This window comes from Anoplophora glabripennis, unplaced genomic scaffold, assembly GCF_000390285.2.
Source record: "Anoplophora glabripennis isolate ALB-LARVAE unplaced genomic scaffold, Agla_2.0 scaffold1234, whole genome shotgun sequence".
NCBI lineage: Eukaryota > Metazoa > Arthropoda > Insecta > Coleoptera > Cerambycidae > Anoplophora > Anoplophora glabripennis.
In genome coordinates, this window is record NW_019417309.1 from 17,175 (window position 1) to 44,258 (window position 27,084).

A 27,084-nucleotide genomic window follows, 5' to 3' on the forward strand; every position below is an offset into this window, starting at 1 on the left:
TAGATTTAATATCTCATATGTATACAATAAAGCGGCTATAGTACAGAGCATGCCGTGACTGTCTTTTAAATTTAAATGCAACCGCGCCTATTTATGGAACATGCGCAAAACACACAGAGTACGTCTCGCCCCCACTTTTTGGAAACAAGGTCATCCATTGAAACTAGGTAATGATCAGTATAGGAGAGAAGTATGTGGAAAAAATGTTGGGAGTCGAAAACAGATAGAACGTTAACAACTTTTTTAAATGTATGATATAAAGTGATGTTTTGTATTTTTTCAATGTGAGATTTTTTGATTAGACAAAACTAGTTTCATAAAAATAACCCTTGACTTATCGTTCTTGTGCAAGGTTTTATTTCCCTAATTTTTTATATTCATTCACAGCTGGAAAAATATCCAAAAAATAAAGAAAAAAAATACTTCAGACAATAACAATTAAATGATTATTTGTGAAACACAAATAGAACCATTCTGGCATGTTATTAGGCTGAGACACCTTAAAACTTTATCGATATGGTTGGAATTTAAAATAAAGCATGAATTTTATATATTTACCTATATTGTTTTTAAGAATAATGTTAATATAGTAAAAAGCAACAAACAATAGGGCTATACACCAAAATATGACGAGCTTTCATGATATTATATTGTATTTCCTTTTCATAAATTACAATCAAATGAATAAAATTAAATTAAATTAAGTAATATACCAATTCATATTTATAACAATTAAACATAATTTTCAAAAAAATAAATAAATAAACAAATTATTTTTGAATTTATCGCTTAATTATCATAGGGTTAATTATAGAACTCTATGTTGCAAATTAATAAAATATATTTTTTTACACCCAAAAATTCTATCACAATATTTAAAAATGATTTGTGTACTGTGTTCCGAATTAACTAAAGGCCTGCACATACATATGCGGTAAGGTAAGCGGTGGCGTTTGAATGTAACACATAGAAACAAACGGGTCAAAACATACATGTGGCGGTACGAGCGGTATATTTAAATTCGAATAACGCCACCGCTACCGCCACCGCCATCGCTACCGCGTTTGTATTCGCAGGCCTTAAAAGTAGTTAATTCAAATACTGTCAAGTTTGTAGTAAAAGACTTATGTATAATGACCAGTTATTCTATTGTCAAAAGGTATACCTAACTAATTGCACTTAAAAAGCTTCAGGGACATATTGTGTCCAGCAGAATATGTCGTGCGTGAATTAATTAATATAATAATCATTATTATTGTGTGCTGTATGCACATCACAAGTGCTACTACTTATTTAAGAACATTTTGTATGACTAAACTATGCCAAACGATAAGAAAAAATAGATAAAAAGATTACTACTTTTCATTCTCTACCTCCGATTTAGCCTCACTGTCAGACGAGCTGACTTCCACCTCCGAACTATCTTTTCGGGTATCTTTAGGCGAACTCAACTTTTTCTTAGACGTGCTTGGTGTTTTACTTCTTGATTTCTTCTCACGACTCGTCGATCGAGTTCTAGACCTTGAACGTCTAAATCTACTCCGGGAATAACTCTTTGGTGATTTTGTAACCGAGGGTATGCTTCTGGATCGAGATACACTCTTTCCCCTTTTCCTTTGTTTTTTCATGCTCTTGGCGATCACTCTTTTTTGGTGATCCAGTTGCGGAAAAAGATCTGTAATATTGAAATATATTTCTCATTCTCATTGCATTTTTATACAAGTCGAAAATAAGGATATCTACAGTGGGGATATTGAAAACATTGAAATGGTTAGATGCTAATTATTAAAGAGGGATGTCATCCACTACATCGCTATTACTGAGTCAGCCAGAACCCCTTTCGGAATGCGCGAACAGTCGAGGTCAGCCGATGGAGCGCGGTCCGCAGGGTCAGCGAGCACGGAAGTCGAGTCACGGGAGTCACCAGAGTCCCGACATAGCAAATAAATAAGAGTCAACTCTGTCGTTTGAAGGAATAAACCAATTGTTGAAATTATGTGTTTTAATCGGGGGGGTGAACAACCCCCGTGTTTCTAACAAAAGTTGTACCATGAGGTGACCATTGAAATGGCTGTCATCAGACATACTAGGTGTAACTTTAAGTGTATTTAGGGATAATAAATAGTATGTGTTCCTCATAATACTAATCTGATACTGGTGGAGCAAGGAACTCACAAAACTGAGAGGACAGGCAAGTAAACTATTTAATAGAGCAAAGTGGTCATAAGAGTGGGAGCTTACAAAGCAACTCTCACTGAGTACAATGAGGAAATTAGGAGGGTGAAGAGCGATTCTTGGAGGACGTTCTGTGAGGATATCGACGGTGTTCCATAATGTTCTCTCTCTGAGATCAGTAATGTGAAACTCGGGGCTCTTAAGACATAGAGTGGAGAATACACCAGAACTGGAAGGGAGACATTGGAGTAATCCAGGCTATCTAACCATGGAGATGAACATGACTGGGATTATCAGCAAAGGGTAATGACCGGGTCTTGTCAGAACTGGGAGATTGCCAAGAAGGTGGTGAGTCAATCACGTATAAGATGGGCAATAAGTTTTTTTTGACCTATTTAAATCACCAGGAGCTGATGGAATTCTATCTGTACTGTTGCGGCAGGGGCTGGACTGTTTAGATCTGGTTCTAAATCACATCTTCAAAGACAGAATTGCACTAGGCTGGCTGCAGATCAATGAATAAGTTTAACGTCATTCCTCCTTAAAACGTTGGAGAGAATAGTAGATATACAGGGTGTCTCATAATTAGCTGCCAACCACAAACAGGCCGATTCTATGATCAAAACTAAGTAAAAAAGTTCATATGAACATGGGTCCGGAAATGCTTCCTAAGGGCACAGGGACCCATTGAAGAGGGAGGAATGGAAATCATTTTTTTGCAATATCTCTCAATCGCGTTGTGATAAATGAATGAAATTTGGTATACACAGCTAAATTTTGATGAGCAATTTGATGGACTAATCCATTTATTTCCACAAGGTCCATTGGGGTGGGTACGGGGGGGCCCTTGGTACTTTGCGTGTGTAACTTTTTCATCTTTGACTTTTTAACAAATTGGACAGCAAATTCCGTTTTCCCGAACTGTTTTACGTTAAAAAGGTACTCTTGTTTCAAATCGTTATCTTTAACGGTTTCTGAGAAAATCGCTCTTGAATTAATCCCACTTTGGTCAATTTCATAGTAATTTAAACAAAAAAAATTTTTTTGTTTAAATTTAATCTAATTTTAATAAAAAAATAATAATAAAAAATTAAATTAAATAAAAATTAATCCTTTAAATGGAAAAGAGAGGAAAGGAAAATTATTATTATTTTTTTTTGTTTAAATTACTATGAAATTGACCAAAGTGGGATTAATTCAAGAGCGATTTTCTCAGAAACCGTTAAAGATAACGATTTGAAACAAGAGTACCTTTTTAACGTAAAACAGTTCGGGAAAACGGAATTTGCTGTCCAATTTGTTAAAAAGTCAAAGATGAAAAAGTTACACACGCAAAGTACCAAGGGCCCCCCCGTACCCACCCCAATGGACCTTGTGGAAATAAATGGATTAGTCCATCAAATTGCTCATCAAAATTTAGCTGTGTATACCAAATTTCATTCATTTATCACAACGCGATTGAGAGATATTGCAAAAAAATGATTTCCATTCCTCCTTCTTCAATGGGTCCCTGTGCCCTTAGGAAGCATTTCCGGACCCATGTTCATATGAACTTTTTTACTTTATAGTTGGTAAACACCTTCCAAAAAAACATTGCCTTCGTTGAGCGCGAACATCAACGTATAGTATACGCAAGTGACGCAGATCGAAAAATCAGCCTATATTCTGCTTCTCCGAAGCATTGTTTACGGCGGTTGTAATGCAAACGAGGCGGCCAACACGGGAGTAAACTACGGCGTGGGGGAACGAGTGACGTGGATATTGAAGCAGCATTGTCATCGCCCATCGCTTGCCTTTAAACAGTTTAAACGATACGCGTCGCCCAGCGCACGATTATAACGGTTCTTAGTTAATATTCGTTTGGTATAATAATTGTAGAAATGTTTCCTATGTATGGTCCAGTGTGTATTTTATTGGAAACGTAATTTTCCAGATGGAAAATTGAGGACAAAAAGGATTTTTTAAATTGCGAGAGACCTATACCTTATTCTCTCGATATGGAAAAAAGAGGAAGTCAAAAGACAATGTGTATGATCGGAAGTTTCGGAATGAATGGTATTCGGAGTATAAGTGGTTGTGAGGAAGTGTTTATTTAAAAAAACTTTTCTGTATGCCGTGTTTAATTGTGAGTGTAAAGTCGGGCATGTGGAATAAGGAGGGATTTAACAATTTTGGGAACATCACGCCAGGCTGTCGTAACCACAAAGCTTCAAAGCTTCTTTGGAACATACATGTATGGGGTGCGTTAATGTTCACAGAAGTCCACAAACCGAACTAATAGGTCTAGTTTTTTAAAATCTAAATGACAATCCTCCTCACGAACATCAGGTTTTCGATAATATTGCAAATGCAACTACAAATTTCCAGATTAATTTAAAGCCGTTTGACCTTGAAAATTTTCACTTGCAGCCATTTCAATGGGTAACTTTTTTCTAATTTGAGCCACACTGTAACTATTATATCTCCATGACAGACAACCCTATATTGAATATAGTCTATAATATTGTATACTAATTTTAAAATATTTTCTAGGATTCATTTACCTTGTGATATTTCTAGAGCTTTTTTCGCAGCATTCATCTCTGCCTGCTGTATGCTGTGTCCCATAGCACTGGCTAATCTTCTTCCCCGAAAATATACTGCAACTGTGTACACTCTAGTGTTTGTTGGTCCTTTGCACTCAATCACCCTAGATAAGAATAATATAAGGTGTAATAATGATTTAAGATTTATAATAATTTAACTTAAATCAATTGTATACTAAATACAGTAAAACATTAAAATCAAGTTTCACAAAAAACACGTTAGTTTAATAGAAAATAATGGGCGAATTTTCAAAACATGGTTAATTTAGGAATAAGCTTTTAATGTAGACGCTGGAATTATTCAGTGAATTTTCAGATTGTAAACTGAATTTTGACCTAAAAGTTTTGTGAAATTTTCAGATTTTCAGGGATTACTTTAGGATTACCCTTTCCTTGGAATCTTGGAAATGAAATTAATAAATATTAATAGAACAAAATTATATCTAAAACAAAAAACACAGTGGCCAGTATAAAGATTGCACCAAGTAAAGGCAATTACAGAGATTTTTGGTTTAGGAGAAAATTACATTATTTGAATCAGTCAAAACTAGAAAATATAGCAAATCGTCATTGAACAAACAATACCACCTAAGTACAAAAATGTCAACTTTTCAGGAGACCAAAAAAACTGCTTCGTAACTGTGATTAATGAAAACCTGATCTAATTTTAGGTTCTTGGTATCAAAGTAACCAACAAATTATTACTTCAATTGCAAACACTTCAAAAATACGGTATTAGACAATGGAAATTCGCATTATTTAGGTGTTTTGTGGGAAACCTGAATTTTGATAAAAATGTCACTTAAGCGGTATTGTTTCTTCAGTGACAAAATATTATTTCTTTAGTCCAATTATTAAGAACTTCATTATGAAAGTTATGGCTGCATTCACCCGGTCCAAACAGTTAACAATAAGTTTGTGTTTAATCTGTAAACGGTTTATAACTGTTGAAGTGTTCTGGTGAATCGACACGGGGAATAGAAAAAAGTAGAAAAAAAATTTCGAACCTAACACAATTAACCAACTGGAATTTAAGGTACATTCTAAACAATGGATGATATTGTGGCTTTGGCTTTTAATGAAAATATCATCTTAAATATAGCTGAAGCTGCTGTACAGTTAGCTGCGCCACTTATTGAAGAAAATATGATACCTCAAGAGCGTGGTGAGGTAAACAGAAATCTCAATTATTTTGAGGAAGTCATTCCACGTTATACAAACCAACAATTTAGAGAACATTTTAGAATGTCCGGAGATAGTTTTAATGTAAGCAGTTTGTAATCATTACTTGGTATGGCAACAGTTGTAATTTTGTTGAATTTTTAGGTATTATTAAATCATATCAGAAGAGTACACCAAAATCCGAATGAGCATATTCCTTTAAGGAAAAAAGTTTTAGCAACAATATGGCTATTAAGTAAGCATGAAAACTTTTTGGCATGTGGAGATCGTTTTGGGATAGCACAAAGCAGTCTGTTCAAGATATTTAATGAAGTGGTAGATAATCTTTGTCAGCATGAATTTATTGTCTGGCCAAATCAGGAATCTTTACAAGAATCTGTCAATGTATGCTACTATTGTTTTTTTTAGTTGAATGTGGCTATAATCATTCGTGTAAATGTTTAATAGGTATTTCAAGTACGTTCTCCTGGAATCCCTGGAGTCATCGGGGCAATAGATGGGTGCCATATTGCCATTCAACAGCCTGTGGGAAACGCATTTGATTATTATAATAGAAAAGGGTTTCATTCGGTAATTTTGCAAGGTATGATGTATGGTTTAAAATTAATTATACAAAATATAATGTGTATATTTTAGGTGTATGTAATGAACATGCTATATTTATTGATATATCAGTGGGATCACCAGGGAGAATGCATGATGCACGAGTTTTTCGTTTAAGTCCTTTATATGAACGGTTGACCAGAAGAGATAACTTCCTACCACCCTTTTATCACTTGATAGGAGACTCAGCTTATCCCTTGCTCCCATCACTAATGAAACCGTATCAAGACAATGGTCATTTAACTAGAGATCAGCAAATTTATAATATCAAATTATCATCAATTAGATCTATTATTGAGAGAGCATTTGGTCTACTTAAAGGTAAATGGAGACGACTGAAATATTTAGAAGTAAATCAGCCAGAAACTGCGTCAAGAACTATATTAGCATGCTGTGTCTTACACAATTTCTTATTATTGCACAATAATCCAGAAGACGACTATCTACCAGAAGAAAATGAACCACAAAATATAATACCTGCGGTAGCTGACAATCAGGAAGGTTTTAATGCACAAACTGAACAAAAAAGAAGACATATTGTAAATATCTGTACACAAAAATTTAAATAAAACAAAATTGTAGAAATAAACGAGCACTTTATTAAATTTCATTATTCATTACACTAAATAGCCTAGTTATTTATTTGTTTCTAGTCTCCAAATATTGTTTAAGTAAATTATTTCTTTCTGCGTGTTTATTGTTGTGATTCTTCAATTCTTGAACAAGGTTGGTTAAGCTGTCTACTCTTTGACGTTCAATTACCATATATTCCTGTCGTAAACGATAAAGCCCACGACTTTCTCGGTTCTTCTGCCTTTTGGATGAGGTCGGTGTTTATTCTAAGTGGGGTCGTTTCTGACCCGATACTGACATAATCTCTAACGTATCTGGTGTATCTTCAGAACGACTTTCTTCTGCGGGCCCCATTGCAATTTCACTTGCTTCTGTGCAGTGTTGTCTTGCTTCTTCTGGCATCGTGGTCAATATTTTCCCTTGATTGATAGTTCTATCGTTTTCAAATAAAGAATCCATTTCTTCGAAAAACTCCCAGCATATTCTACCTCGACCAGTTCGAGATTTTTTATTATTATCTTTAATATTTTTGTAATGGTGCTTTAAATTTCTAAATTTCATATCTAATAATAACGGTGTCACGTCATAACAGTGTTTGTCAAATACACGCTTTATTTCTCCTCAAAGGCCCTTTTTCTTTATTTTGGGATCCCGAAATCGATCTATCCTCTTACTATACTCAGCAATTAATCATTTAGTGCTATTCGTATTCTAAGTAAACACTTTCTGATCTGTAATAAAAAAAAAACATTATAATACCGTAATTTCTTTTTAATGGTGTGAATAATAATAATTATAGGTTAGATTTAATACATGCCGTCATTTTCCTTGTCTATATCTTTGTCCATTATATTATGGGAGGAAACTTGATCAATTGAGTTGTTTTCCTGTGTTGAGATCTCAATAGCATTTGAATTTTCCTTTAAGTAGCTAATAAATTGCATTTCATCTGAAAGGATTTTTATAAAAAGTAAAAAAAAATTGTTTCTATTCACATTTAAGTCATTTATTTATAATTTTAATGCTCTTTCTCGCTTACCTTCCAGCCTATGGTGTACATCATTTGTTTCTGTAATTTTATATGTAAATCCATTATAAAAATAAGTTATTTTTTCCCTTGAAGTGCCCGCCATTTTTATGACAAAAACGCCTGTTGACAAACGCAAATACCAAAATTTTACGTTTGCAAAAATGGCGACCGTTTACTTAACATGTTTGAAATCAACGTAAGTGTTCACCCAAACAAATATAAATACTTTGCTAATGTTTGCAAATGTTGGGACCGGGTGAATGCAGCCAATATTTACTCCATTATATTGATGATTGGAGTTGTACTCTATAAAAAATTATCTAAATATGCAGCTTAAGTTAAAAATAAGTAGCATCATCAAAAAAAATAAATAAAAAAAATTGACTCTTTTGCAGAAAGTATCAGTCAAAGGTTTTATGAAAATAGTTTTGCTTATCCAAAAACCTCACACTAAAAACAGTAGACAAATAGAAAATATGTAATTCACATCACTATGTATACAGCACACTTCAATATGTCATTGATGTTTCAAAAATACCTATCCGATCTATCAGCAGGTGGTTTGTGGTTAGGCTAAACTATTTTCACAAACAAAACCCTTGACTTACCCTTTTGGTACATGGGTTTATTTCATTAAAAAAGTCCATTGTAATGTTATGAGAATTTATGCCGTTATAGTTCAACCTGGTTTAAAATCATTTAAAATACTCTGCAACATGCTGAAATCATCTGAAAATATCTCTGATGTCTTACCGGCAGCAAAACAGAAAAGACGCTATTAAATTGCAATTTATTCTTGTTACCACTAAGTCTAAAACCTGTTTCAACCAATAATTTTTTAAAAACGTCCAATGTGATTTCTATCTGTCACTTACAGTTTTCAATAAAATACAGAACGAATAATTAACACAATACTTACTTATATACTGGAATATCGGGTTCACCCCCATCCATTGTACGAAGAGTGAGACAACATTGCTGCAATTTTGATTTTGGATCATTCCAGTCTTGGTTCATTATAAAGTCTTGCAGTCTCGGAAATAGAGTTACTTGACAAAATACTTCGCAATATTCCATTCCCTAAAAATATTTATTTTTTATTTTTTTGTATTTCATGAAATATAAATTTTATTCCTACATACCTGATCTACGTACAAGGCACCAATAAATGCTTCGAGCAAATCTGCACGATCCTTAGTTTTTAATTCAGCTTTAGGATTGTTATAAACGGCATATTTTGCCATACCAAGATCATCACAGACTACAGCCTGTGTTCTGTTGTTTACCAAGGAACTTCTTAACAACTAAAAATTACACAATCAGAATCTTTGCAATTATTTGGCCAAGACCAAGAAATATCTTGGCTATGTAAATATTTCAATATCGATGAACGCAGTCTTTTGCTGGGGACAATAAGACTTACTGATAAATGTCCTTCATGATGTTCAGGGAAATATTTATATAAATATTCGGAGGCGATAAGCTGCAAAACTGTGTCTCCTAAAAATTCCAGCCGCTGGTTAGATCCCATGGTTAAATTAGTATAACCCACACTTCTATCGGTGAAGGCTCTAGCCAAAAGTCTGATGTGTTTAAATTCCACATTTATGGACTGTTCGAATTTCACTAGGTTTTGGAGCAACTCAAATTTATCTATCCATTGCCGATCTCCCAAAGGTTCTTGTTCCTGAAGTGGATGCGGTGGAAGATTTACCCATATCTCGTACAATTCCGAATCTTGTTTGTTAAACAAAGTCGCAGAAAATACTTTATCAGCAACCTGAAATCATTTACCAATAATGTGATTTAGCATGTAACCTACCTTTTTAATGATATTGTGGAAAACAATTACTCTGTGATCTATATGCTCGGCCTAGCATTGAATTCCCAATATCTAATAAAGGGCTAAGACCATTCGTCAGCATCATCATCAGACATAAACCAGTTTCGAATTTATTAGTTCTCATCAATATGCCATAGGTAGAATGACAACAATCTATTTCACTGCCTAATGGTACAAAGCATTACCTTGTATGCATTGGCAAAGCGTGACTTACTAATCGGTGGGCGATATGAAAGAATGAGTTGTTTTGCACTTGATGAAACAAACCTTTTAAATAATTATGTTTTGGGAAACAACTTCTGCAAGCTACTGCTTTATCCAGTATTCCACCGTCAGTCTCTAGTAAATATCTAAGATCATTCACCTGCACCTACAGATTAGTAGGTCATTCTTTACCAGTGAGTACAAACTAAGGCATTGAGTAGCAATGGCATTTTAAGATACTCAACACTCACATTCAAAACACTGGTAGATAGACAGCAAATAGCTCAATTATTATCTTACCTCATCTCGGTCGTCTCACCTATGGAATAATGAGAATAAGAACAAAACTGGTCTGCTGATGCTGCTGACAAATGAGTACAACTTGACCATGAGAATCAGTGGTGGGAGTGACAAACACATCAGACTTTAATAGTAGGGCAGGTACTTTCCGTGCAAAGTTATTACTTAGGTCTATTAAATGTAGTTATTTCAAGAAGAAGGTCTTATATTATATATTTAAATATATGAGCAAATGCTACTGCACATCTGAAACTTGTGGACAAGACGAATTTGGTCAAGCTGTTGTCAAGATATGACTGTTGATTATTACTGACTGCCAAAAAAACATGTGCCATACACTCGATCAAGCAAAGCATCAAATTCACTCACACGCACAAATGACAATGAAATGCACGGCCAACATCACTCCTAGGTTTTTCACCGGTAAGCCAGGATGATAGGGCATGAATTAGGGTGCCCATAACATTAAACATACATTACATTTATTAGTCATAATTTTTTTACCTCAATTCCTCCATCCAAAAATAGGGAGCCCATTAATGCCTCAAAACAATTCGCCATTGCATGTCTCAGTTCCAAGTCGTGACACAAATCGGAACCGTGGGCGTAAAGCATGAACTGATCTAATTTTAAAGTACGGGCCAGGACTGCAAGATGCTGGTTCTGAACAATTGCTGCTCTGTATGTTGCTAAGCCACCTTCTTCTAGATCAGGAAATGAATAGAACAGATGAATAGAAGAAAGAAATTCTACTACAGCATCTCCCAGGAATTCCAATCGTTCATTATGAGTTATGTTTGATTCTGTTTCTTGTTGTTTACCAAAACGGGACATGATATTTATTAGCGTGTTAATACCTACAAGAGAAAATAACATCAGTTCTTTTTCCAAAGAGTCTTTTAAATCTTTTGATTGTTGGTAAATATCACTTAACAGTAAGAGCTTTTTTGGAAATTAAAAAAAAAAACGTTTAAAAACAGAAATTTCTTAAAATAACCTGGATTACTATTTCCTAATAGCGTTTTTGTCCGTTTGTAGGAGGCCGTCACATTGTGCCAAAATTCCGTTGGTAAATTCTTATCTAAAAATATCAGTGCAGTTTTTTAAAAAAAATTTCTAATTTTTGTACTTGAAAAAAAATGTTTTGCATATCTTTAAAATAACATTGCAACATATTAAACACTAGTCTGTTGTTTTTTTATTATTGTAAAAATTTTAGTTCAAGTCAAGAGTGTTCCGTTTAAAACTACCTAGCCCAATATGTCCAAATCAAAAAATATAAGTTTGTAAAAAAGTTTGTCTCTTATAAATTACAGTTCTACACACAAATAGCATTCGTTTTCATGGCGGTATAAAATGATATACCAAAACCAATAAATTTTTATGGAGACACTTTGAAACTTGATCTAAATAAAAAACTATTAAATTTAGAGTGACTTATAAAAATATCCCAATTGAATTTAAAAGTTATCATTTTTTTAAACAATAAATATTATAAGTCTAGTATTCTAGAACTTTGTTCATATTAAATTGTGCTAGTTGAAATAGTAATAAAAGTAATCCTCAAAGGATACCTATGCTAAATCTGGTAATTTTATTTACTTCAGTTATTCAACCAATCAGCAACCGCATTATCTTGAGCGAACACGTAACAGTTCATTGTAAAAGAATCATAAATATTGGTGACGCTAAGATTTAGGGATTTTTAGTTGATAGTACCAGCCGTGCAATGTTGGTTGCCTAAGTTCGGCGGTCATGTGATTGCAATCATTTATAAAGGCTCTGTATATACCAATATGAGAAGTAATGTTATTTTTACTGAGATCGAAATTAACTTCACAACACTTTTTACAGAACTTAGATATTTGTTTTAATTTCTGAGATATAAGGCTGAAAAGTACTAAATGTATACACCTTGTATATTGAACAAGTATACTTTTTTTATTTGTTATCTATCAAAAATAGCATATATTGGAAAATAGCGATATTGCATGTTTTGTGACATGTCACTATGATTTTATCACAGGCATCATAACGTTTCTCTTAAAATACCTAGAATTTGCACAGAATAGTGGTAAAAAGTAATCATTTTGTATTTTATTTGTTTATATTTATTTTCTATCTAATTTAATGTGAGAAATCTATATTACTGCGCTTACCCCTCTTCCTGGTGTTCATATAATGTATCCTTCTATCTCCATATTCAGGCTGACGTATTCCGCAATTGGTCAAACTGTTCCTAGCATGATCCGGGTTTGTTCCAAAATTTTCACGATATGACGGATGCGTTAATGCCAGTTGCAACAGTGCACGATTCTTGAATTTATAACTTATGCATTCCTCGAGAACATTGAGGGAGTAATGGAAACGTAAATGACAAACAAGGACAGGAAGTAACATAGCATGCTAAAAATTAAATCTTTAAATATAAAGAAAATTTATCACAAGTTGTTTTTACTTGAATAATATCACACATAATTCCGGTTCTGTAAAAGCCTTCCGATGAAACCGCTACTGTAACATCTCTTTTCATTTTTCCTTGCGTTCTCATTTCCTGCAACTTGTTTTCTTTTGCTTCTAATTTTCTCTTATCTTCAAATGTAGGTTTAGACATATTTGCTAGTAAATGCCTAAATTTAACATAATCCCTCCAAGCTTTTTGGTACCTTAAAATTGATACGTTTACATTAACATCTTTAATTATTTTTATATCGGCTTACTCTGGATTACCGGCGTAGCTTAGTTGAGGTGGACGAATACCAAAATGCACAATTTCTGGAAATTTATAGTCGCCTTCTTTCTGAAAATCAATATTCCGATCCAGTTGATCCACTCTTACCGAGCAAGGCTTTTTCCCAGGATAAGTTACAACCATACCCTTAAATAATAAAATATATTTTCTTTGACATCCGGTCATGACCACTAGTTTTTAGGTGAAAGATTGTTCTGCAGTTCTAGCCAATCCACTTTTAACAATATTTAACTTAGCCTTGTCTACAAGAACTTTTCCAAATTGTTGGAAGCTTGCAAGAGAATGTCCGGTATTGAAAAGTGGAAATAAGTCCGATATATGCAATTATAGACCTATAACAATTATACCAAACGTTGCAATGCAAAGGTCTTGGAGAGGGATGTGTATAATAGTATATTTCCACTTATTAGACATTATATGTCCTAATTTCAACATAGATTTATAAGTCACAGATCAACAGTATCTAATTTAATTACAGTGACTCAGTTTATATCTCAGACATTGGATACACACGATCAAGTTGATGTGATATACACGGACTTCTCAAAGGCCTTTGATCAAATACAACATGAAATTTTACTGAAAAAACTCGAATTATTTGGCTTTGGTTTACCTTTAATAAAGTTTTTTGAAAGTTATTTATATGAAAAATTGCAATACGTAGCATACAATAGTTTTACGTTGTTATGTTTCAACTTCGGGTGTGCCACAAGGGTCAAATCTTGGATCCCTGCTGTTTAATATATTTATAAATGATTTGACTATCTCATTGACTGTAATCGACTTTTATATGCAGACGATTTAAAAATTTATAACTCTATATACACACATGAAGACGTATTGCAAAATGAACTTGTTAAATTAGCTGAATGGTGTAATATTAACAACCTGGCATTAAATACACTGAAGTGTAAACTAGTCACATATACAAGAAAGAAAAACTCAATGCTGTTCACATAAGTTCAATCGACAAGATACGAAACAGTTAAAGATCACATTTGACACCAAGTTGTCTTTTAATCAGCATATATATGACATGGTGAGCATAAGTATAAAAGTGTTAGGATTCATTATTCGCAATTGTAAATCCTTTTCTCACTTGAACGTGTTAAAGATATTATATTTTTCTTTAGTTAGATCGAAATTAGAATATTGTTCACTTGTATTCTTTACATTTTATCAAGCACATTCCAACTATCTGGAGTCAGTTCAGAGAAGATTCTTAAAATTCCTATATTTAAAGATGTATGAAAATATCCTGAAAGAGGAATTAGCCAAGAATTTTTATTGAATATAGCAGATATGGAGTCATTCAAATATCATAGAATTACCTACATATAGTTTATCTTTTTTGTTTAAATTACTACATAATACCATAGTTTGTCCACTGTTACTTTCTCAGATCGATTTTTATGTACCCAGATTGAATTCTCACCACGCCATAACATTAAAATATCCCACCGATTGCACTAACATATTACTTAAATCAATGATATACGTGATGATGTCTAATTTTAATAATATCTCTAACTACTGTGATATAGATGTTTGTAGTTACCCAACTATTGAAATTCCGCAACAGGAATTGCTAAATAGATTTTTAAAATAGGTAAAAAATTTCTTCTTTAATGTTTTTACACAAATTAATTTATAATTTCATAGACGCTTCTGAATTTTCATATCCATAAATTTGATCATGTTATTTTAATGCTTTTTATTTACCAGTCCATGGACGAATCTTTTAAAATTTTTACCTTTGTATTTTATATATGAAATATATCTGTGTAGAATCAGCTTGATATATTTCACTCCAGAATTGGAGATAATGTATTTGATGTGTTTTACTATTTAGTAAGTATTTCATTATTTTTTTTAATTATTTTATTTCATACTGTCCGGTATATTGCTATTTCCCGGATTCATTTGCGGCCGGTAAGTGAGCTATTACAGTATCAGAGCCGGTAAATGTTGCCTAACAATATTATAAAATGACAGATCAAGCGATGTCAAACAAAAATTTCGATAATTTTAAGGAAAAAATAGAAATTTCTGCTCGTTAAAAATAGAAAGACAGTATGAAATAAAATATCATACGATACACGGCCGTTAGGTGTTATTACAGTACTCGTTTTTATTCCGGACTCGGCTCCTACGTCGCCTCGTCCGTAAAACAACTCGTAATGTAATAAGTCACCTACCGGACTTGTAACGTAAAATACTATTACAATAGAACATTCTTCATTTTGAATCGTGATTTTTTAAATTTAACATCCAGGGTAGTCCTATACCCAAAAAGGGTAATACATAAAAAAAATTAATTATAATGAGCGTTCAAATAAAAACGTGGTCGAAGTTGGCTCTGACACATTGGACGTAGGGAGTAGCTTATAGCGACCAACTTAACCTCATTTCTCAACGAGCTGTATAGCAGCTGTCAGTTTCAATAACGTTAATGACTATATAACTTTATTTTAAAGAATAATCGTGATAACAATAACAAACAATTAAAGGAGCTGCGGAAAATGTCCCCCTCCTTGTTATAACAATAAATTAAAGCAGCTGCTGAAAGTGTCCCCCTCCTTGTTCCAAGCACTTTTCACACCTGTTCCTCAAAGAATTAAAGACATTTTCTAAGATGCTCGGGGTATTGTTAATTTCACGAATCTTGTCTATAAGTCGAGCCTGCAGATGGTTTAAATCAGGAATAGGCAGTTCAAAAATAGTGTTTTTAAGGTAAGGCCACAAAAAGAAATCATACGGCGTAATATCACAAGACCTCGGTGGACATTCATGTTCAGCATTGAGACTTATTAGTCGATTTTGGAAAACTTCCCTCAACATATTCATCGTCTCGCCTGCCGTATGTGCCCTTGCGCCATCTTGTTGAAAGTAAAAGTTTGTAATTTCGTTTTCATGCAGCTGGTTAACAAAAGGAGCGATAATTTCTTCTCTATACCTTTGCGCAGTAAGAGTACCATTAAAAAAAATAGGTCCATAAATCCTCCTTCGATTGAGAGCACACCAAACTCCAATTTTTTGAGCGTGTAGAGGGCCCTCGACAAAAAAGTTATCTGGTTTTTCAGAAGACCACATTCTCATATTCTGTGAGTTTATGTAACCACTTAAATGAAACCAGGCTTCATCAGAAAAAATGGTGATATTATGAAGTTCACCGTAGTTGTTTAAAAACCATTCACAAAATACAGCCCATTGCGGAAAATCAACTTCATGAAGTTCTTGCTGACAAGTTAAACGATAGGAGAACAAACGCAAATCTTTTTTTAACACTGTGTGGCAGGTACCGACTGATACTCCCACCATTTGTGATAAAACACGTACAGAAGTTCTTGGCGCATTTTCCATTATTTGTTGGACATTTTCTTTTAATTCTTCAGTCCGCTTTTTAGGTCGGCCGCTTCCTTCTTTTCTTGTTACACTGCCCGTTTCACGAAAAACATTAACACAACGCTGAACTGCACTTTGAAAAATTTTGTACTCAACAACGCCGGGAAATTGATTTTGAAATTCTATGAAACATTCCTCAATAGAATACTTCCATATTCCATCAATCTTGCGTCCATTTCTAAAGTAGGACTCTATGATAAACACTTTTTGTTCTTGAGAAAACACCATTTTAAACGCTTTTTAAAACGAAAATATTCAAATTGATAGCGGCGATATAGCGCTTTGACAGATGACGTTTAAGTTCATTTGCTATACGCTACGCCCTACTTCCAAATTTTCAGAACCATCTTGACCATGTTTTTATTTGAACGCTTGTTACAAACTTTTTCTGAAATTTGACAATATACCCACTTAAAAAGTAGACAATTACGTTTCTTGTGATATTTTAAAAATCCACTGACATATTTCTTATTACTTCCAATAACGTAAAAATTTAACATATTTTATAATTACATACCTTAATTTCATCGGCATAACTTTGCCATTCGTATTGAGTCATTTTAACCATATTTTCAAGTTCAGACTTTTCGATTAATGGTTTTGAACTGTTTAATAAATACTGAAGTACTTCCTCCATGCATAAAATTTCTTTTCCGTTTTCAGGCAATTCCCTTACAAACCTAGGCATGAAATGATACTGGGCACAACCATTTTTATCACTTGCAGCCTTGAAATCCAAATCAACTAATTCCAATATTTCTTTAAATAGAAATTCATCTAAAACGCAACACAAGTAAAGATATACGTTATGGTATAAAAAAAGTGGACTTACTAAATAAATCCAATTCTTGCACGGTAAAGTTCTCAGGAATTTTCTCTTCAATGTACAGAATAGTATATTCGATGTTGAATCGAATAACTTTGCAAGTAGGCAGTTTTTCCAATGGAAAATGTGAAAACATCGAAAAGCCTTCAAAAATAAACTCGTGTTCATCGTACTGAATAATAGTTGGCGTCTTAATAAGGAAATTAGTTGGAGGTGATATAGTTATCCGATAATGATACAATTTATCAGCATTATTACTATATAAATCACATTTTTGCAGTGGAATTTCTCCAGGATATATTCCATGGCGTATGCCCGACTTTCTTGATTTTATTGAACATCTGCATAAAGGTCCATCATTCATTTCACCAGGCTCGTTAAACCTAGAAATATTTTATATCTTGCAGTTTAAAAAAATATTTTAGATGAAATAATAAAGTAACAACCACTAAAGGAATTTTGTGAAACAATATTCTTTTTTTATTTACCACATTTCGGGATGTAATCTATCAGGATGCTGCTGTTTCCTTTGCAGTTCTTCCATAGTGCAGTCTTCTTCGTCAGTTAATTCTTCTTCAGAACTATCAGAGCTACTAGATACTTCAGCTGTTGAAAAGATATTAACAAATTAATTGTTTCATGAAATGTACTTCAATCTTTCTTACTTTTATGTTTGCATAGTCTTGCTCTGTTTTTTCTAGGTGGGGGTTCATATTTTGGTTTCAATGCATTTACCCTAGACGCTCTTAATACCAACGTTTCATAAAATTTTTCTGTTATTTGCATTAATTTAGGAGTAGCTCGGATAATTTTAGGATTATTCTCATCTCTCATATAGTATAGTTCAGCAGGTGTTGTTCTTGTCCAAATACTTTTTTCTTTTTCTAAAATATCTTCTGTTGTCATAGTAGCAAGTTCTTCGAGTTTGTCTGTTATTTGCCTTTCTGTTGAACAGTAGTTCTTTCTCCATTTTGATAATATCTCTTCTCTTTCAGATATTTCTGGTTTTCCTTTTCCCTTAGGACTCCATTTATCTACTTTTGAAATACTGTAGCTGCTACTAGGTTTATTTTTTCTATCTGCGCTTCTATCCCTTTTACGGTCTAAAACAAGGAATATGGTTTACTTAAAGTGGTCCTTTGTTTGAATAATGCATGATGACGACATGTTTCGCTCATGACACTTTTACTCCAAAATTGTTGTGATCAGAACTTGAATAAGCTTAACAGTTTAATTTTTTTTTCTATTCTGAAAATCAGAAAATTTTGAATATGTAATTTTTTTTTAATGAAAATCAAAGTATGTGGTAAAATATACACGGAGTCAGTTAAAGAATGGGTCAAACTTTACCAATAGATTCTACAAGAAAAATCAATAGGGAAGTCATATACAATGTTGCTCATAAACGCTTAGTTTTCGAGATTTTCAGGCGTATCTCAGAAACATGTTAAGGGATTTTTTTCTAATTTGATATGAGGAGTTTTAACGAGAACCTACATCATTTGCTTCAATTTCAAGTCAATACAAAAAACCAGTGGCATGCAAACTATATTTTTGAGATCCTTTTCTAAAAAATAAATGTTACGCCACTGCGTAAAGCGGAAATAAAAAAATATTTTTCAAATTTTCAATTATTTTTCAGCATATACTTATTGAATATCGCTGAGAGGCAACGTTTTTGAAAAAACTGCATTTAAAGTCGGCATGCATGTGCAGTTCGTGGATACATGTAACCTCATTAACTTCCAACGTGTGTTATAGAAACAATTTTTTTATAATTAAATAACATTAACAAACATTAATAAACAAAATAATTTTATTTTTTCAACTTCAACAAGAAAACTAAGCGTTGTGAGCAACATTGTACGACTTTTCCTCTTCAATTTTCATCGTAGAATCTAGTGGTTTGGCCCATTCTTTAACAAAATATAAAAAAAATGCATGGTGTAAAAAATTTGTTATCCCTAACAAGTTTATTATTTTAATGTTATATACAGTGCGTCCCAGAAGTAACACAAATAATTCGTATTTTATTTTGTGTTGCGTTTTCACAAAAAAGCAAAAACATGTCAATTAGTAAATAGGAATTGTCGTTTTGTCACGATGCTTAAATATTTTTCATAAACTGTCATAAACCTATGACGTCATCGACATTTTTTTAAATAGCACTACCTAATTTTTTAAGCATAAATGAATAGCCCTTTTGAAGGGAAATGCGTGGATATAGGATTTGGTCTGCTTTAGTTTGACAGCTGCGAAAAAAAAGCCAACAATTGGAATGGGCATGGTTTAAAATAACAACAAAAGTAGGTATCACAAACTGATGCGAGAACAGTGCCACAGCAAAAAATGGGAACTTGTAGATGTTTTGTGTTTTGGTTGATTGTAGGTACATGTTTTTATGTATTAATGAAGGTGAGTGAAGTTTAGTTTAAACTAAAAATATCTCCAAATACTCGACCTTAACTAAAATTGCAATATAAAACTTAAATCCATTTTTCTCTCAAAGATAATTTCTTTGAAGGCTGTAATTTTTTATGAAGCGAAATATTCTACTAAAGCAATTTGAAGAAGCTGTTCCTAAAGATGATACATTCATTTAAATAAAAAGCTAATATATTTATATTCAATTTACAAAAATCTAAAAAGCAATTATGTGCAAGGGAGAAGCGTAACATTAATCTGATAACAATATCTACTCATGCGATACAGTTTGACAAAATCCTTGGAAAGGAAAACGAAAGGTGCCAAAAAGATAAATTTAAAATTCAAGATGAGTTGCATATTTCATACAATTTCTCCTTCTTTTGAAATAAGAATATGGAAACAAAAAAATATATGCTACTGAAATTGTGTAAGTTTTTAAAGAATATATAGATTGTAGGAAAATATTGCGACGCGCAAAATATCTCTAATTAACTATATAACATTTAAACATGCATGTAAAAGAAATACTAAAATTAATCTAAAAAATTCTAAGCAAAAATAAATATTTATCGCCTTTATATGCAAAAAAAATATTTGTGAAAATGGAAAGGGAGCTGATGATATATGATACAAGATGAATAAAAAGCTGTGAAGCTGTTAATCTCTGTTTTGTCAACCTGTACGAACCTCTGTCTCTCGATTTTTCTCGGCTTCTGTCTCGATAACTTCTCCTATCAGAGTAACTTCTATAATTATCATATCTAGGTCTTTTTGAAACACTGTCCTTACTATTAGACCTTCCAGAAACTGTAGAGACTTTAGGAGAGGACGATCGTGATCTTCTAAAAAAATCTCACTATTATAAGACATTTGGATAACTTAATACATTTTAAATTTAACTTAATTAATCTAGTATTAGATCTACTGATATTTGATAATATAAACATCCTATAAGAAAATAATCTTTCATTTTGTATACAACATATACTTAAGGATGAGTAGACGTAACTTTTTTATTTGTTTATCAATTTTAACAAACTTTTTTTTGTTAGATCTTGCGTAAATGCATGATTTAAAGCCGCAAAAAACTGCAACAATGTTTTTTTTCATTTTGGTAAAAATTTGTAGAAGTATTTGTTGGATATTTTTTGAAGGTAAAAATTCCAACAAATTCTCGCCTTAATAAATATACCAATTTTTTTGTAGTACCGATATATGTTTCAAGTAGACAAGAAAAAATATAGTTTCTTGTAATATAATAAATCTCCATTTTGTATTTTTGATAAATTAGTTTGTTTTGCGTTAATACAATAATTTATGATCAAAATGGAATTCTGCAGTATAATGGGAAAAAATAAAACCGTTACGTTCACACTTCTTAGATATAACTACAATTAAAATAACTCTCAGATTTGCAATATAAGAAATATAATTTGCACCAGGTGATTTACGCTGAGCTGCTGGGTTTTAACTTAAACTAAACGGATATTATATGTGAGTACATAATTTTAATTGTAATAATAATTTAATTGTGGCTCAGGACAAGAAATAACTATCGGGATTTGTTCTTTATTATTTACTTACGTTTTTCCAGAAACTCACTTAGGACTAGTACTTTGATATTCCCAAAATCAAATTTTCACAAAAATAATATCATTTATGTTTTATTTATAAAATATTGATATATGTGAATCGGGTACTACAAAGATTGGTATATTTATAACTTTATTTTATTTATGCTTATATTGTTTATTTACCTACAAAAATTGGTATATTTATGTTTCAAATAACCATAAGAATTCAGTGGTTTTGTGCCATAAATAAATCCTTAAAAGCATTTCTTTAATTTTTACATTAAAAAATGGTCTCTTTTGGTTATGGCTTTGAATTTTAAAGAGAAAGAGCCATGTTTCCAATGTGTTTTAAGATCTAACAAAAATAAAGTTCTTGGAAAATCGGTCAATAAAAAAAAAGTTATTGAGGTGGCTAATACCTAAGTACAACATACTACATAATATATACAAAATATAGTTTGAGAACAAATTTTCATCAATGATTCCTGATTATTTGTCTTACAAAACTAATCATAAATGCATGCCATTAAGATAATAAGTAATAAACAAATAAATTGCAAATATTTTTTGTTAAATAAACCCCAATATATATGTATATTCGAAAACTATAACATATTCAAAATTGTAAATCGTAAGCCTGCTACGATTCTTTTAGATGATAATCTTTGAAAAATTGTATTAGTATTTTTTTTATTCAAATTCTAATAACTTGTCTTGGCATACAGCGAGATAATTTTTCAATTACTAAATACTGATTGTGCAAGAAAAAGTGTAGATTGTTCATGCAAAAATGTCCTTTTTGACATTAATTCAGAAAAAATTAAATGATTAAATGAATAAATAAAAATGTACCAGTGTTAAATTTAAAATATATACTCAGATAAATTGTAGCATACATACACATGGGGTGTTTACAAAATTGGAGAGGATTTTTTTTTGGTAGTAGGTAGAATCCATTAATAATACCTAAGCATTTTCCATAATATCAAAATCGTTTGAAGTGCAAAACAAGTTTTAAAATTAATAATAAATTGTTCAAGCTCATTAAAAAATCTGTGGAATCATATTTGAGTTACTTATTCCACAAACTTTTTTATAGTAAACAAAAAATTGCTAGCTCAATTTTATGTAATCCAGTTCTATGTACTTTTATTTTCATTATGAAAACATGTCTTTTATTGAAAATTACTAGTGAACAAATGTTCAAGTGAAGCATTTATTTTCTAAAATAAATAGGCACTTGCCAATACCCTAAACAAAGAAACAGCACAGTCAGCAGTTCCAAAAAAGTGTTCATTCTACCAATGTCTCAAGTCTGCAGATACTAAATAAAAATATTTTATTTGCTAAAAATATTTCTACCAAGTCGATTCAAGTTTTTGTTTTTAATTTATTTACTATATATACGATATATAAAATCTCTGCAGCTTACAAAGTTACGTTACGACAAAGTAATATCTGTTATTTAACTTTTTTGTTTGAAAGGGGATATTTTAAAATAAATTTTAAAATAAATTCAACTTGTATTTTAATAAATAGTATATTTCAGTCAAGGTTGTAAACATTTAAACATTCATACATTGAATATACATGTAATAAATAGAATGAATCTAAGAATAAATTAGACTAATAGCATCATTCCCATCCAACATTGACATATTATTTAGGTAGGTACATTTATATATGAAATAAATTATTATAATTAAATAAAATTAAAATAATTTTTCCCATTCAACTTCATTATTGAAAACTTCATCTTCTAACCACAAATGATAGTGCTTTTGAAAATTCGTGGAAAGGTCGAAACTATGGCCGAGAACACTGTTGAAATTATTATCTACCGGTTCAAATTCGTTATCAATATTTATTCCATATCTGCGATTGTTAAATTTATCTACCGAATTTCGCAAGGTAATCTCTTCAGCTTGAAAGTCCCATGGTTTTGCATCCAAATAATTACCATACGCCCAGTCATCGTTTAAATGATGTCGCACTTTCTGATAAATAAGACTAACTGTCTTTAAATTAGACTTTCGCCAGTTTCTACCTAAATATTTTGCTTGCATCTTCAGTAACTTTAATACATACAGCTGTGCCATTGCATGCCTAATTTTTAGGGTACGTTTTAGAATTGGTGCTGATTTAAATATAACAAGCATCATAATACGAGAGTTTTTCCATTTACATAATTTATTCAGTACTCTCAGCAGGTTGATACTTGAAAATACATTTCTCCAACAATGGTTAGCATCACTTCCGATTTCAATAGTACCATTTAAATCAGGTTGGAAATCTCCTAGAACACAAGACGGAAAATCTAAAACTGGTATGTTGTTTCCCGCTTTTACATAATTGATAATCTCTTGATTAAAGAATTTTAGAATTAATGGAATGCAGTTGGCAAAAACCAAGTGTTGCGACATGAATTCGAACTGATAAACATGGTTTAATTTGAAATGTTTAAGTAACAGCATTAAAATCGCAGAAACTGCTTTTACTATTATTTCTTTGTGGCGATTTACGTCTATACCCAATTTCATCGATTGAAATACTGTCATCGGTATTTCCTTTGGTAAAACATCTCCCAGTATATTTATAGAATCACTACTAGTCTTTGTTCTAGATGTAGTGGCTAGTAATATTTTTAACAAGCATATCATGTACTGAGGTAAATTAGGGAACAAAGCTTGGTAAAGTATTTCTGTAGGTGTTATTTCTATTTCATCCTTAATTGTTAATGGATTTCTGCTAATATCTTCCTCCCTCTGTATCTGAAGTTCAGTCAGAGAAATATAAGTGTGTTCTTTTAGTATTTGTACGCTATCATGTATAGGTTTCGGCAGACCAAAAAGGGTTGTATAATCTCCTTCTAAGCTGTAACCAATAAATTTTTCTCGGGCTCCATTTAGAAAAATGTCGGTTATTCTTTTGTGAGCCTTGGGTTTCCAGGGTAACTTAGCATTTTTTTCTGTTCCAGGAGAAACGGTTATTTCTTGCCATTTGTTAAATGTTTGATTATTTTGAATATTGCTCTCTTCATTTTCAAACACTTCCATGTCTATAGTTTCATTATCTTCTAAACTACTTTGTTTCACTAAACTTCTTTTACGTCTTTGATTTTGATCTTCAAGCAAATCAGCAGCAAATGCGGGTGGAGACGATGGCCTCAATGTTTTGGCAATTTCAACTGTATCTTCTTCCTGAGGAGGTAAACCAGCCTTATTTCGTTTTTCTTCTTTTAACTGTTTCATTTCTTGTGTACCCCCTAAGGATATTAATATCAATTTCCATAGCAAGAGCAATATTTTTTTTACAGGAAAGTGAGGAGAAGCCCCGCTACAAAATTTTGTTAACATATTAAACAGTTTTAATATTAATAGATCGTCCTCAGAGGTATTCATTAGTTCATTAGAAAAAGAACTATATATTGTAGGATCAGATTCTCTTTCATTGCGGATTGTTTCTGCAATCGTGTACAAAACACATAAAATTATCCTTAAATCTTCAGAATCTACTAATGATATGGATGACTTTTTTGCCATGTTCCTATTTTCTATTTCTAAATTGAGGAGATCAACAAATGCATTAAAAGCGCCCAATTTATATAATAAAACACAACTTTCTCTTGCGCTATCAAATTGCTCTTTATCACTTTGTACTCCAAGCCAACCACCTTGTGCTATATACAAAATGCATCTGGCACTTTTCATCCTAGTTTCTCTATTACTAAATTCAAGTTGATCCAGTATTTTCATGATTATTGAGGTCTTTTCTTGTATAGAGAAATGCCGCCAGGTCATGTATGATATTCGTTGTTTTGCCATTTGCTCCTCAAAAGCAGACAGATTATAATGAAGATCAGAATATTCAGTATAAGAATATAATTCTGCTATTTCATTGGCATATGTATCACTATCTTCATATACAAAGTCGAGATCTTGTGGATTCTGGTTTTCTGGAATTTGATTTTTTCTAGAAGGAAGTATATCTCTGCCTTCTTCGATGGCTCCATTACCATTGGGATCCATGCTAGATACAATAACTGATTTACTATATATAATATACAAATTCATATTAAACTGTTTTGTTTAAAATTATTTTCAAAAGTTTATAGAACTATTGATTTATAATCTTTTTTTAATTTCTCTTTAAGACAGAGAAATATAGTAAAAAAAATACATAGAATAACTGGTAATCTTATGGTAAACATTACTCTTCAGCCTGGAATGTTGGCATTATCTTATTACAAGTAATAATGGTTATAGTTACCTCATTATTTAATTACTGTGTTAACACTATTCTATCTACAGTCTGTACGATATTGTTGAGATAGAATTCCAAGAAAACCCCTTCTTGGGACCGCATTCGACACCCGAGATAGAAAGATATTAGCGGCATGGCATTCACCTTGGCAGCTTGCAGTTACGAAGGTGTGTTTCTTCGTTTTTTTTTCTTGAAATTCTATCTCAACAAATATTGTATGGACTGTAGAGTTGTTGGTTTCATAAAATATAATTATTATGTTGCGGTCTGCTGCAGTTATTTCAAAGTGTGCAGAATATGTACATATAATACAATTCCTGTATACTGTAATGATATGTATATAATATTCCTATTTACCTTACAATATGTGACTGAATTTTGAGAACTCTTAATTAAAAATTACATGCATATTCGTTAGAAATGTCATTCAATTCCATCACAATTGTTTTTGATTGGATCAACTTGTGCAAAAGAAAACGGTTAATTAAATGAATAAATGTAGCTTTATTTCGATTCATTTAATTATATTGTACCCAGCAATATAGGCTTTAACTAATATTGGTGCTAATATAAAACTAAGTAAGTCTGAAATCTGGAAAACATTACATACCTTTCTTTTATTTTATTTTCAGTACAGCTTTCTCCAATTTTAGATTTAATATATTTGTAGTTTTCCAGCTCCTTGGTATAATCGTTTGGCCAATATTGATTTTGGTTAACTGGTTGATGAGAAGGGTAATTATAACAATATCCAAAATTAGATTGAGGGGCAATATTTGGTGGTGGAACGTTATAAGGACCAGCTACTGGTGGAGGATAAGATGGCACAGGAGGGTATGGAACAAATGTTGAAGTATTTTGAGACTGATTCCACTGATTGTACTGGACAGAGGCATTCGTCTGATACTGATTATTATATTCCGATATTCCTGTTGACTGATAATGTGCACTATTATTATAAAACCACTGATGATCTCCCATAATTTAATTAAAGGAAGTTAAGAGATCTTGTTTTTCTCATGTTGTTTGGTTGAAACATGAACCAAACAATACAAGACCAAAATTACTGAAACTGATTTTCTTTTCACTTAGATTAACCACTACTTTAGCGATCTTTTATATTAGCCTTGGACTGAGAACCAATAATTTTTAAGCACAGATCACCTTATGTTTTCAAGCAAAATAGAGTTTTCTTCTCTTATGTATTTTGATTGCAGCCAGAAGCCAAAAGCTGATCACTAGTAGATCACTTTTCCACTTTACCACTTTTGACAGAGTTGTGATTTAGTACAGTATTACAGGAACGCGTCGTATGGTGCGCTGATGATTAAAATTTTAATCG

At 32.1% G+C, this 27,084-nt stretch overlaps 1 protein-coding gene across 1 annotated transcript; it reads right to left on the reverse strand.

The window, feature by feature from the left end:
* Positions 1-544: 544 nt before the first annotated feature.
* On the reverse strand, positions 545-26,991 carry LOC108915224 (ribonuclease 3). The gene is made up of 15 exons (XM_018721198.1): positions 26,353-26,991; positions 20,593-20,747; positions 18,144-18,581; positions 17,967-18,084; positions 17,485-17,861; positions 17,170-17,429; positions 13,216-13,373; positions 12,954-13,161; positions 12,655-12,901; positions 11,000-11,352; positions 9,572-9,928; positions 9,291-9,452; positions 9,068-9,228; positions 4,719-4,864; positions 545-1,675 (listed from the first exon to the last, which is right to left on the reverse strand). Exons 1-15 carry the CDS (start codon positions 26,721-26,723, stop codon positions 1,356-1,358), a joined length of 3,831 nt encoding a protein of 1,276 aa, XP_018576714.1. The 5' UTR covers positions 26,724-26,991; the 3' UTR covers positions 545-1,355.
* Positions 26,992-27,084: the final 93 nt, after the last annotated feature.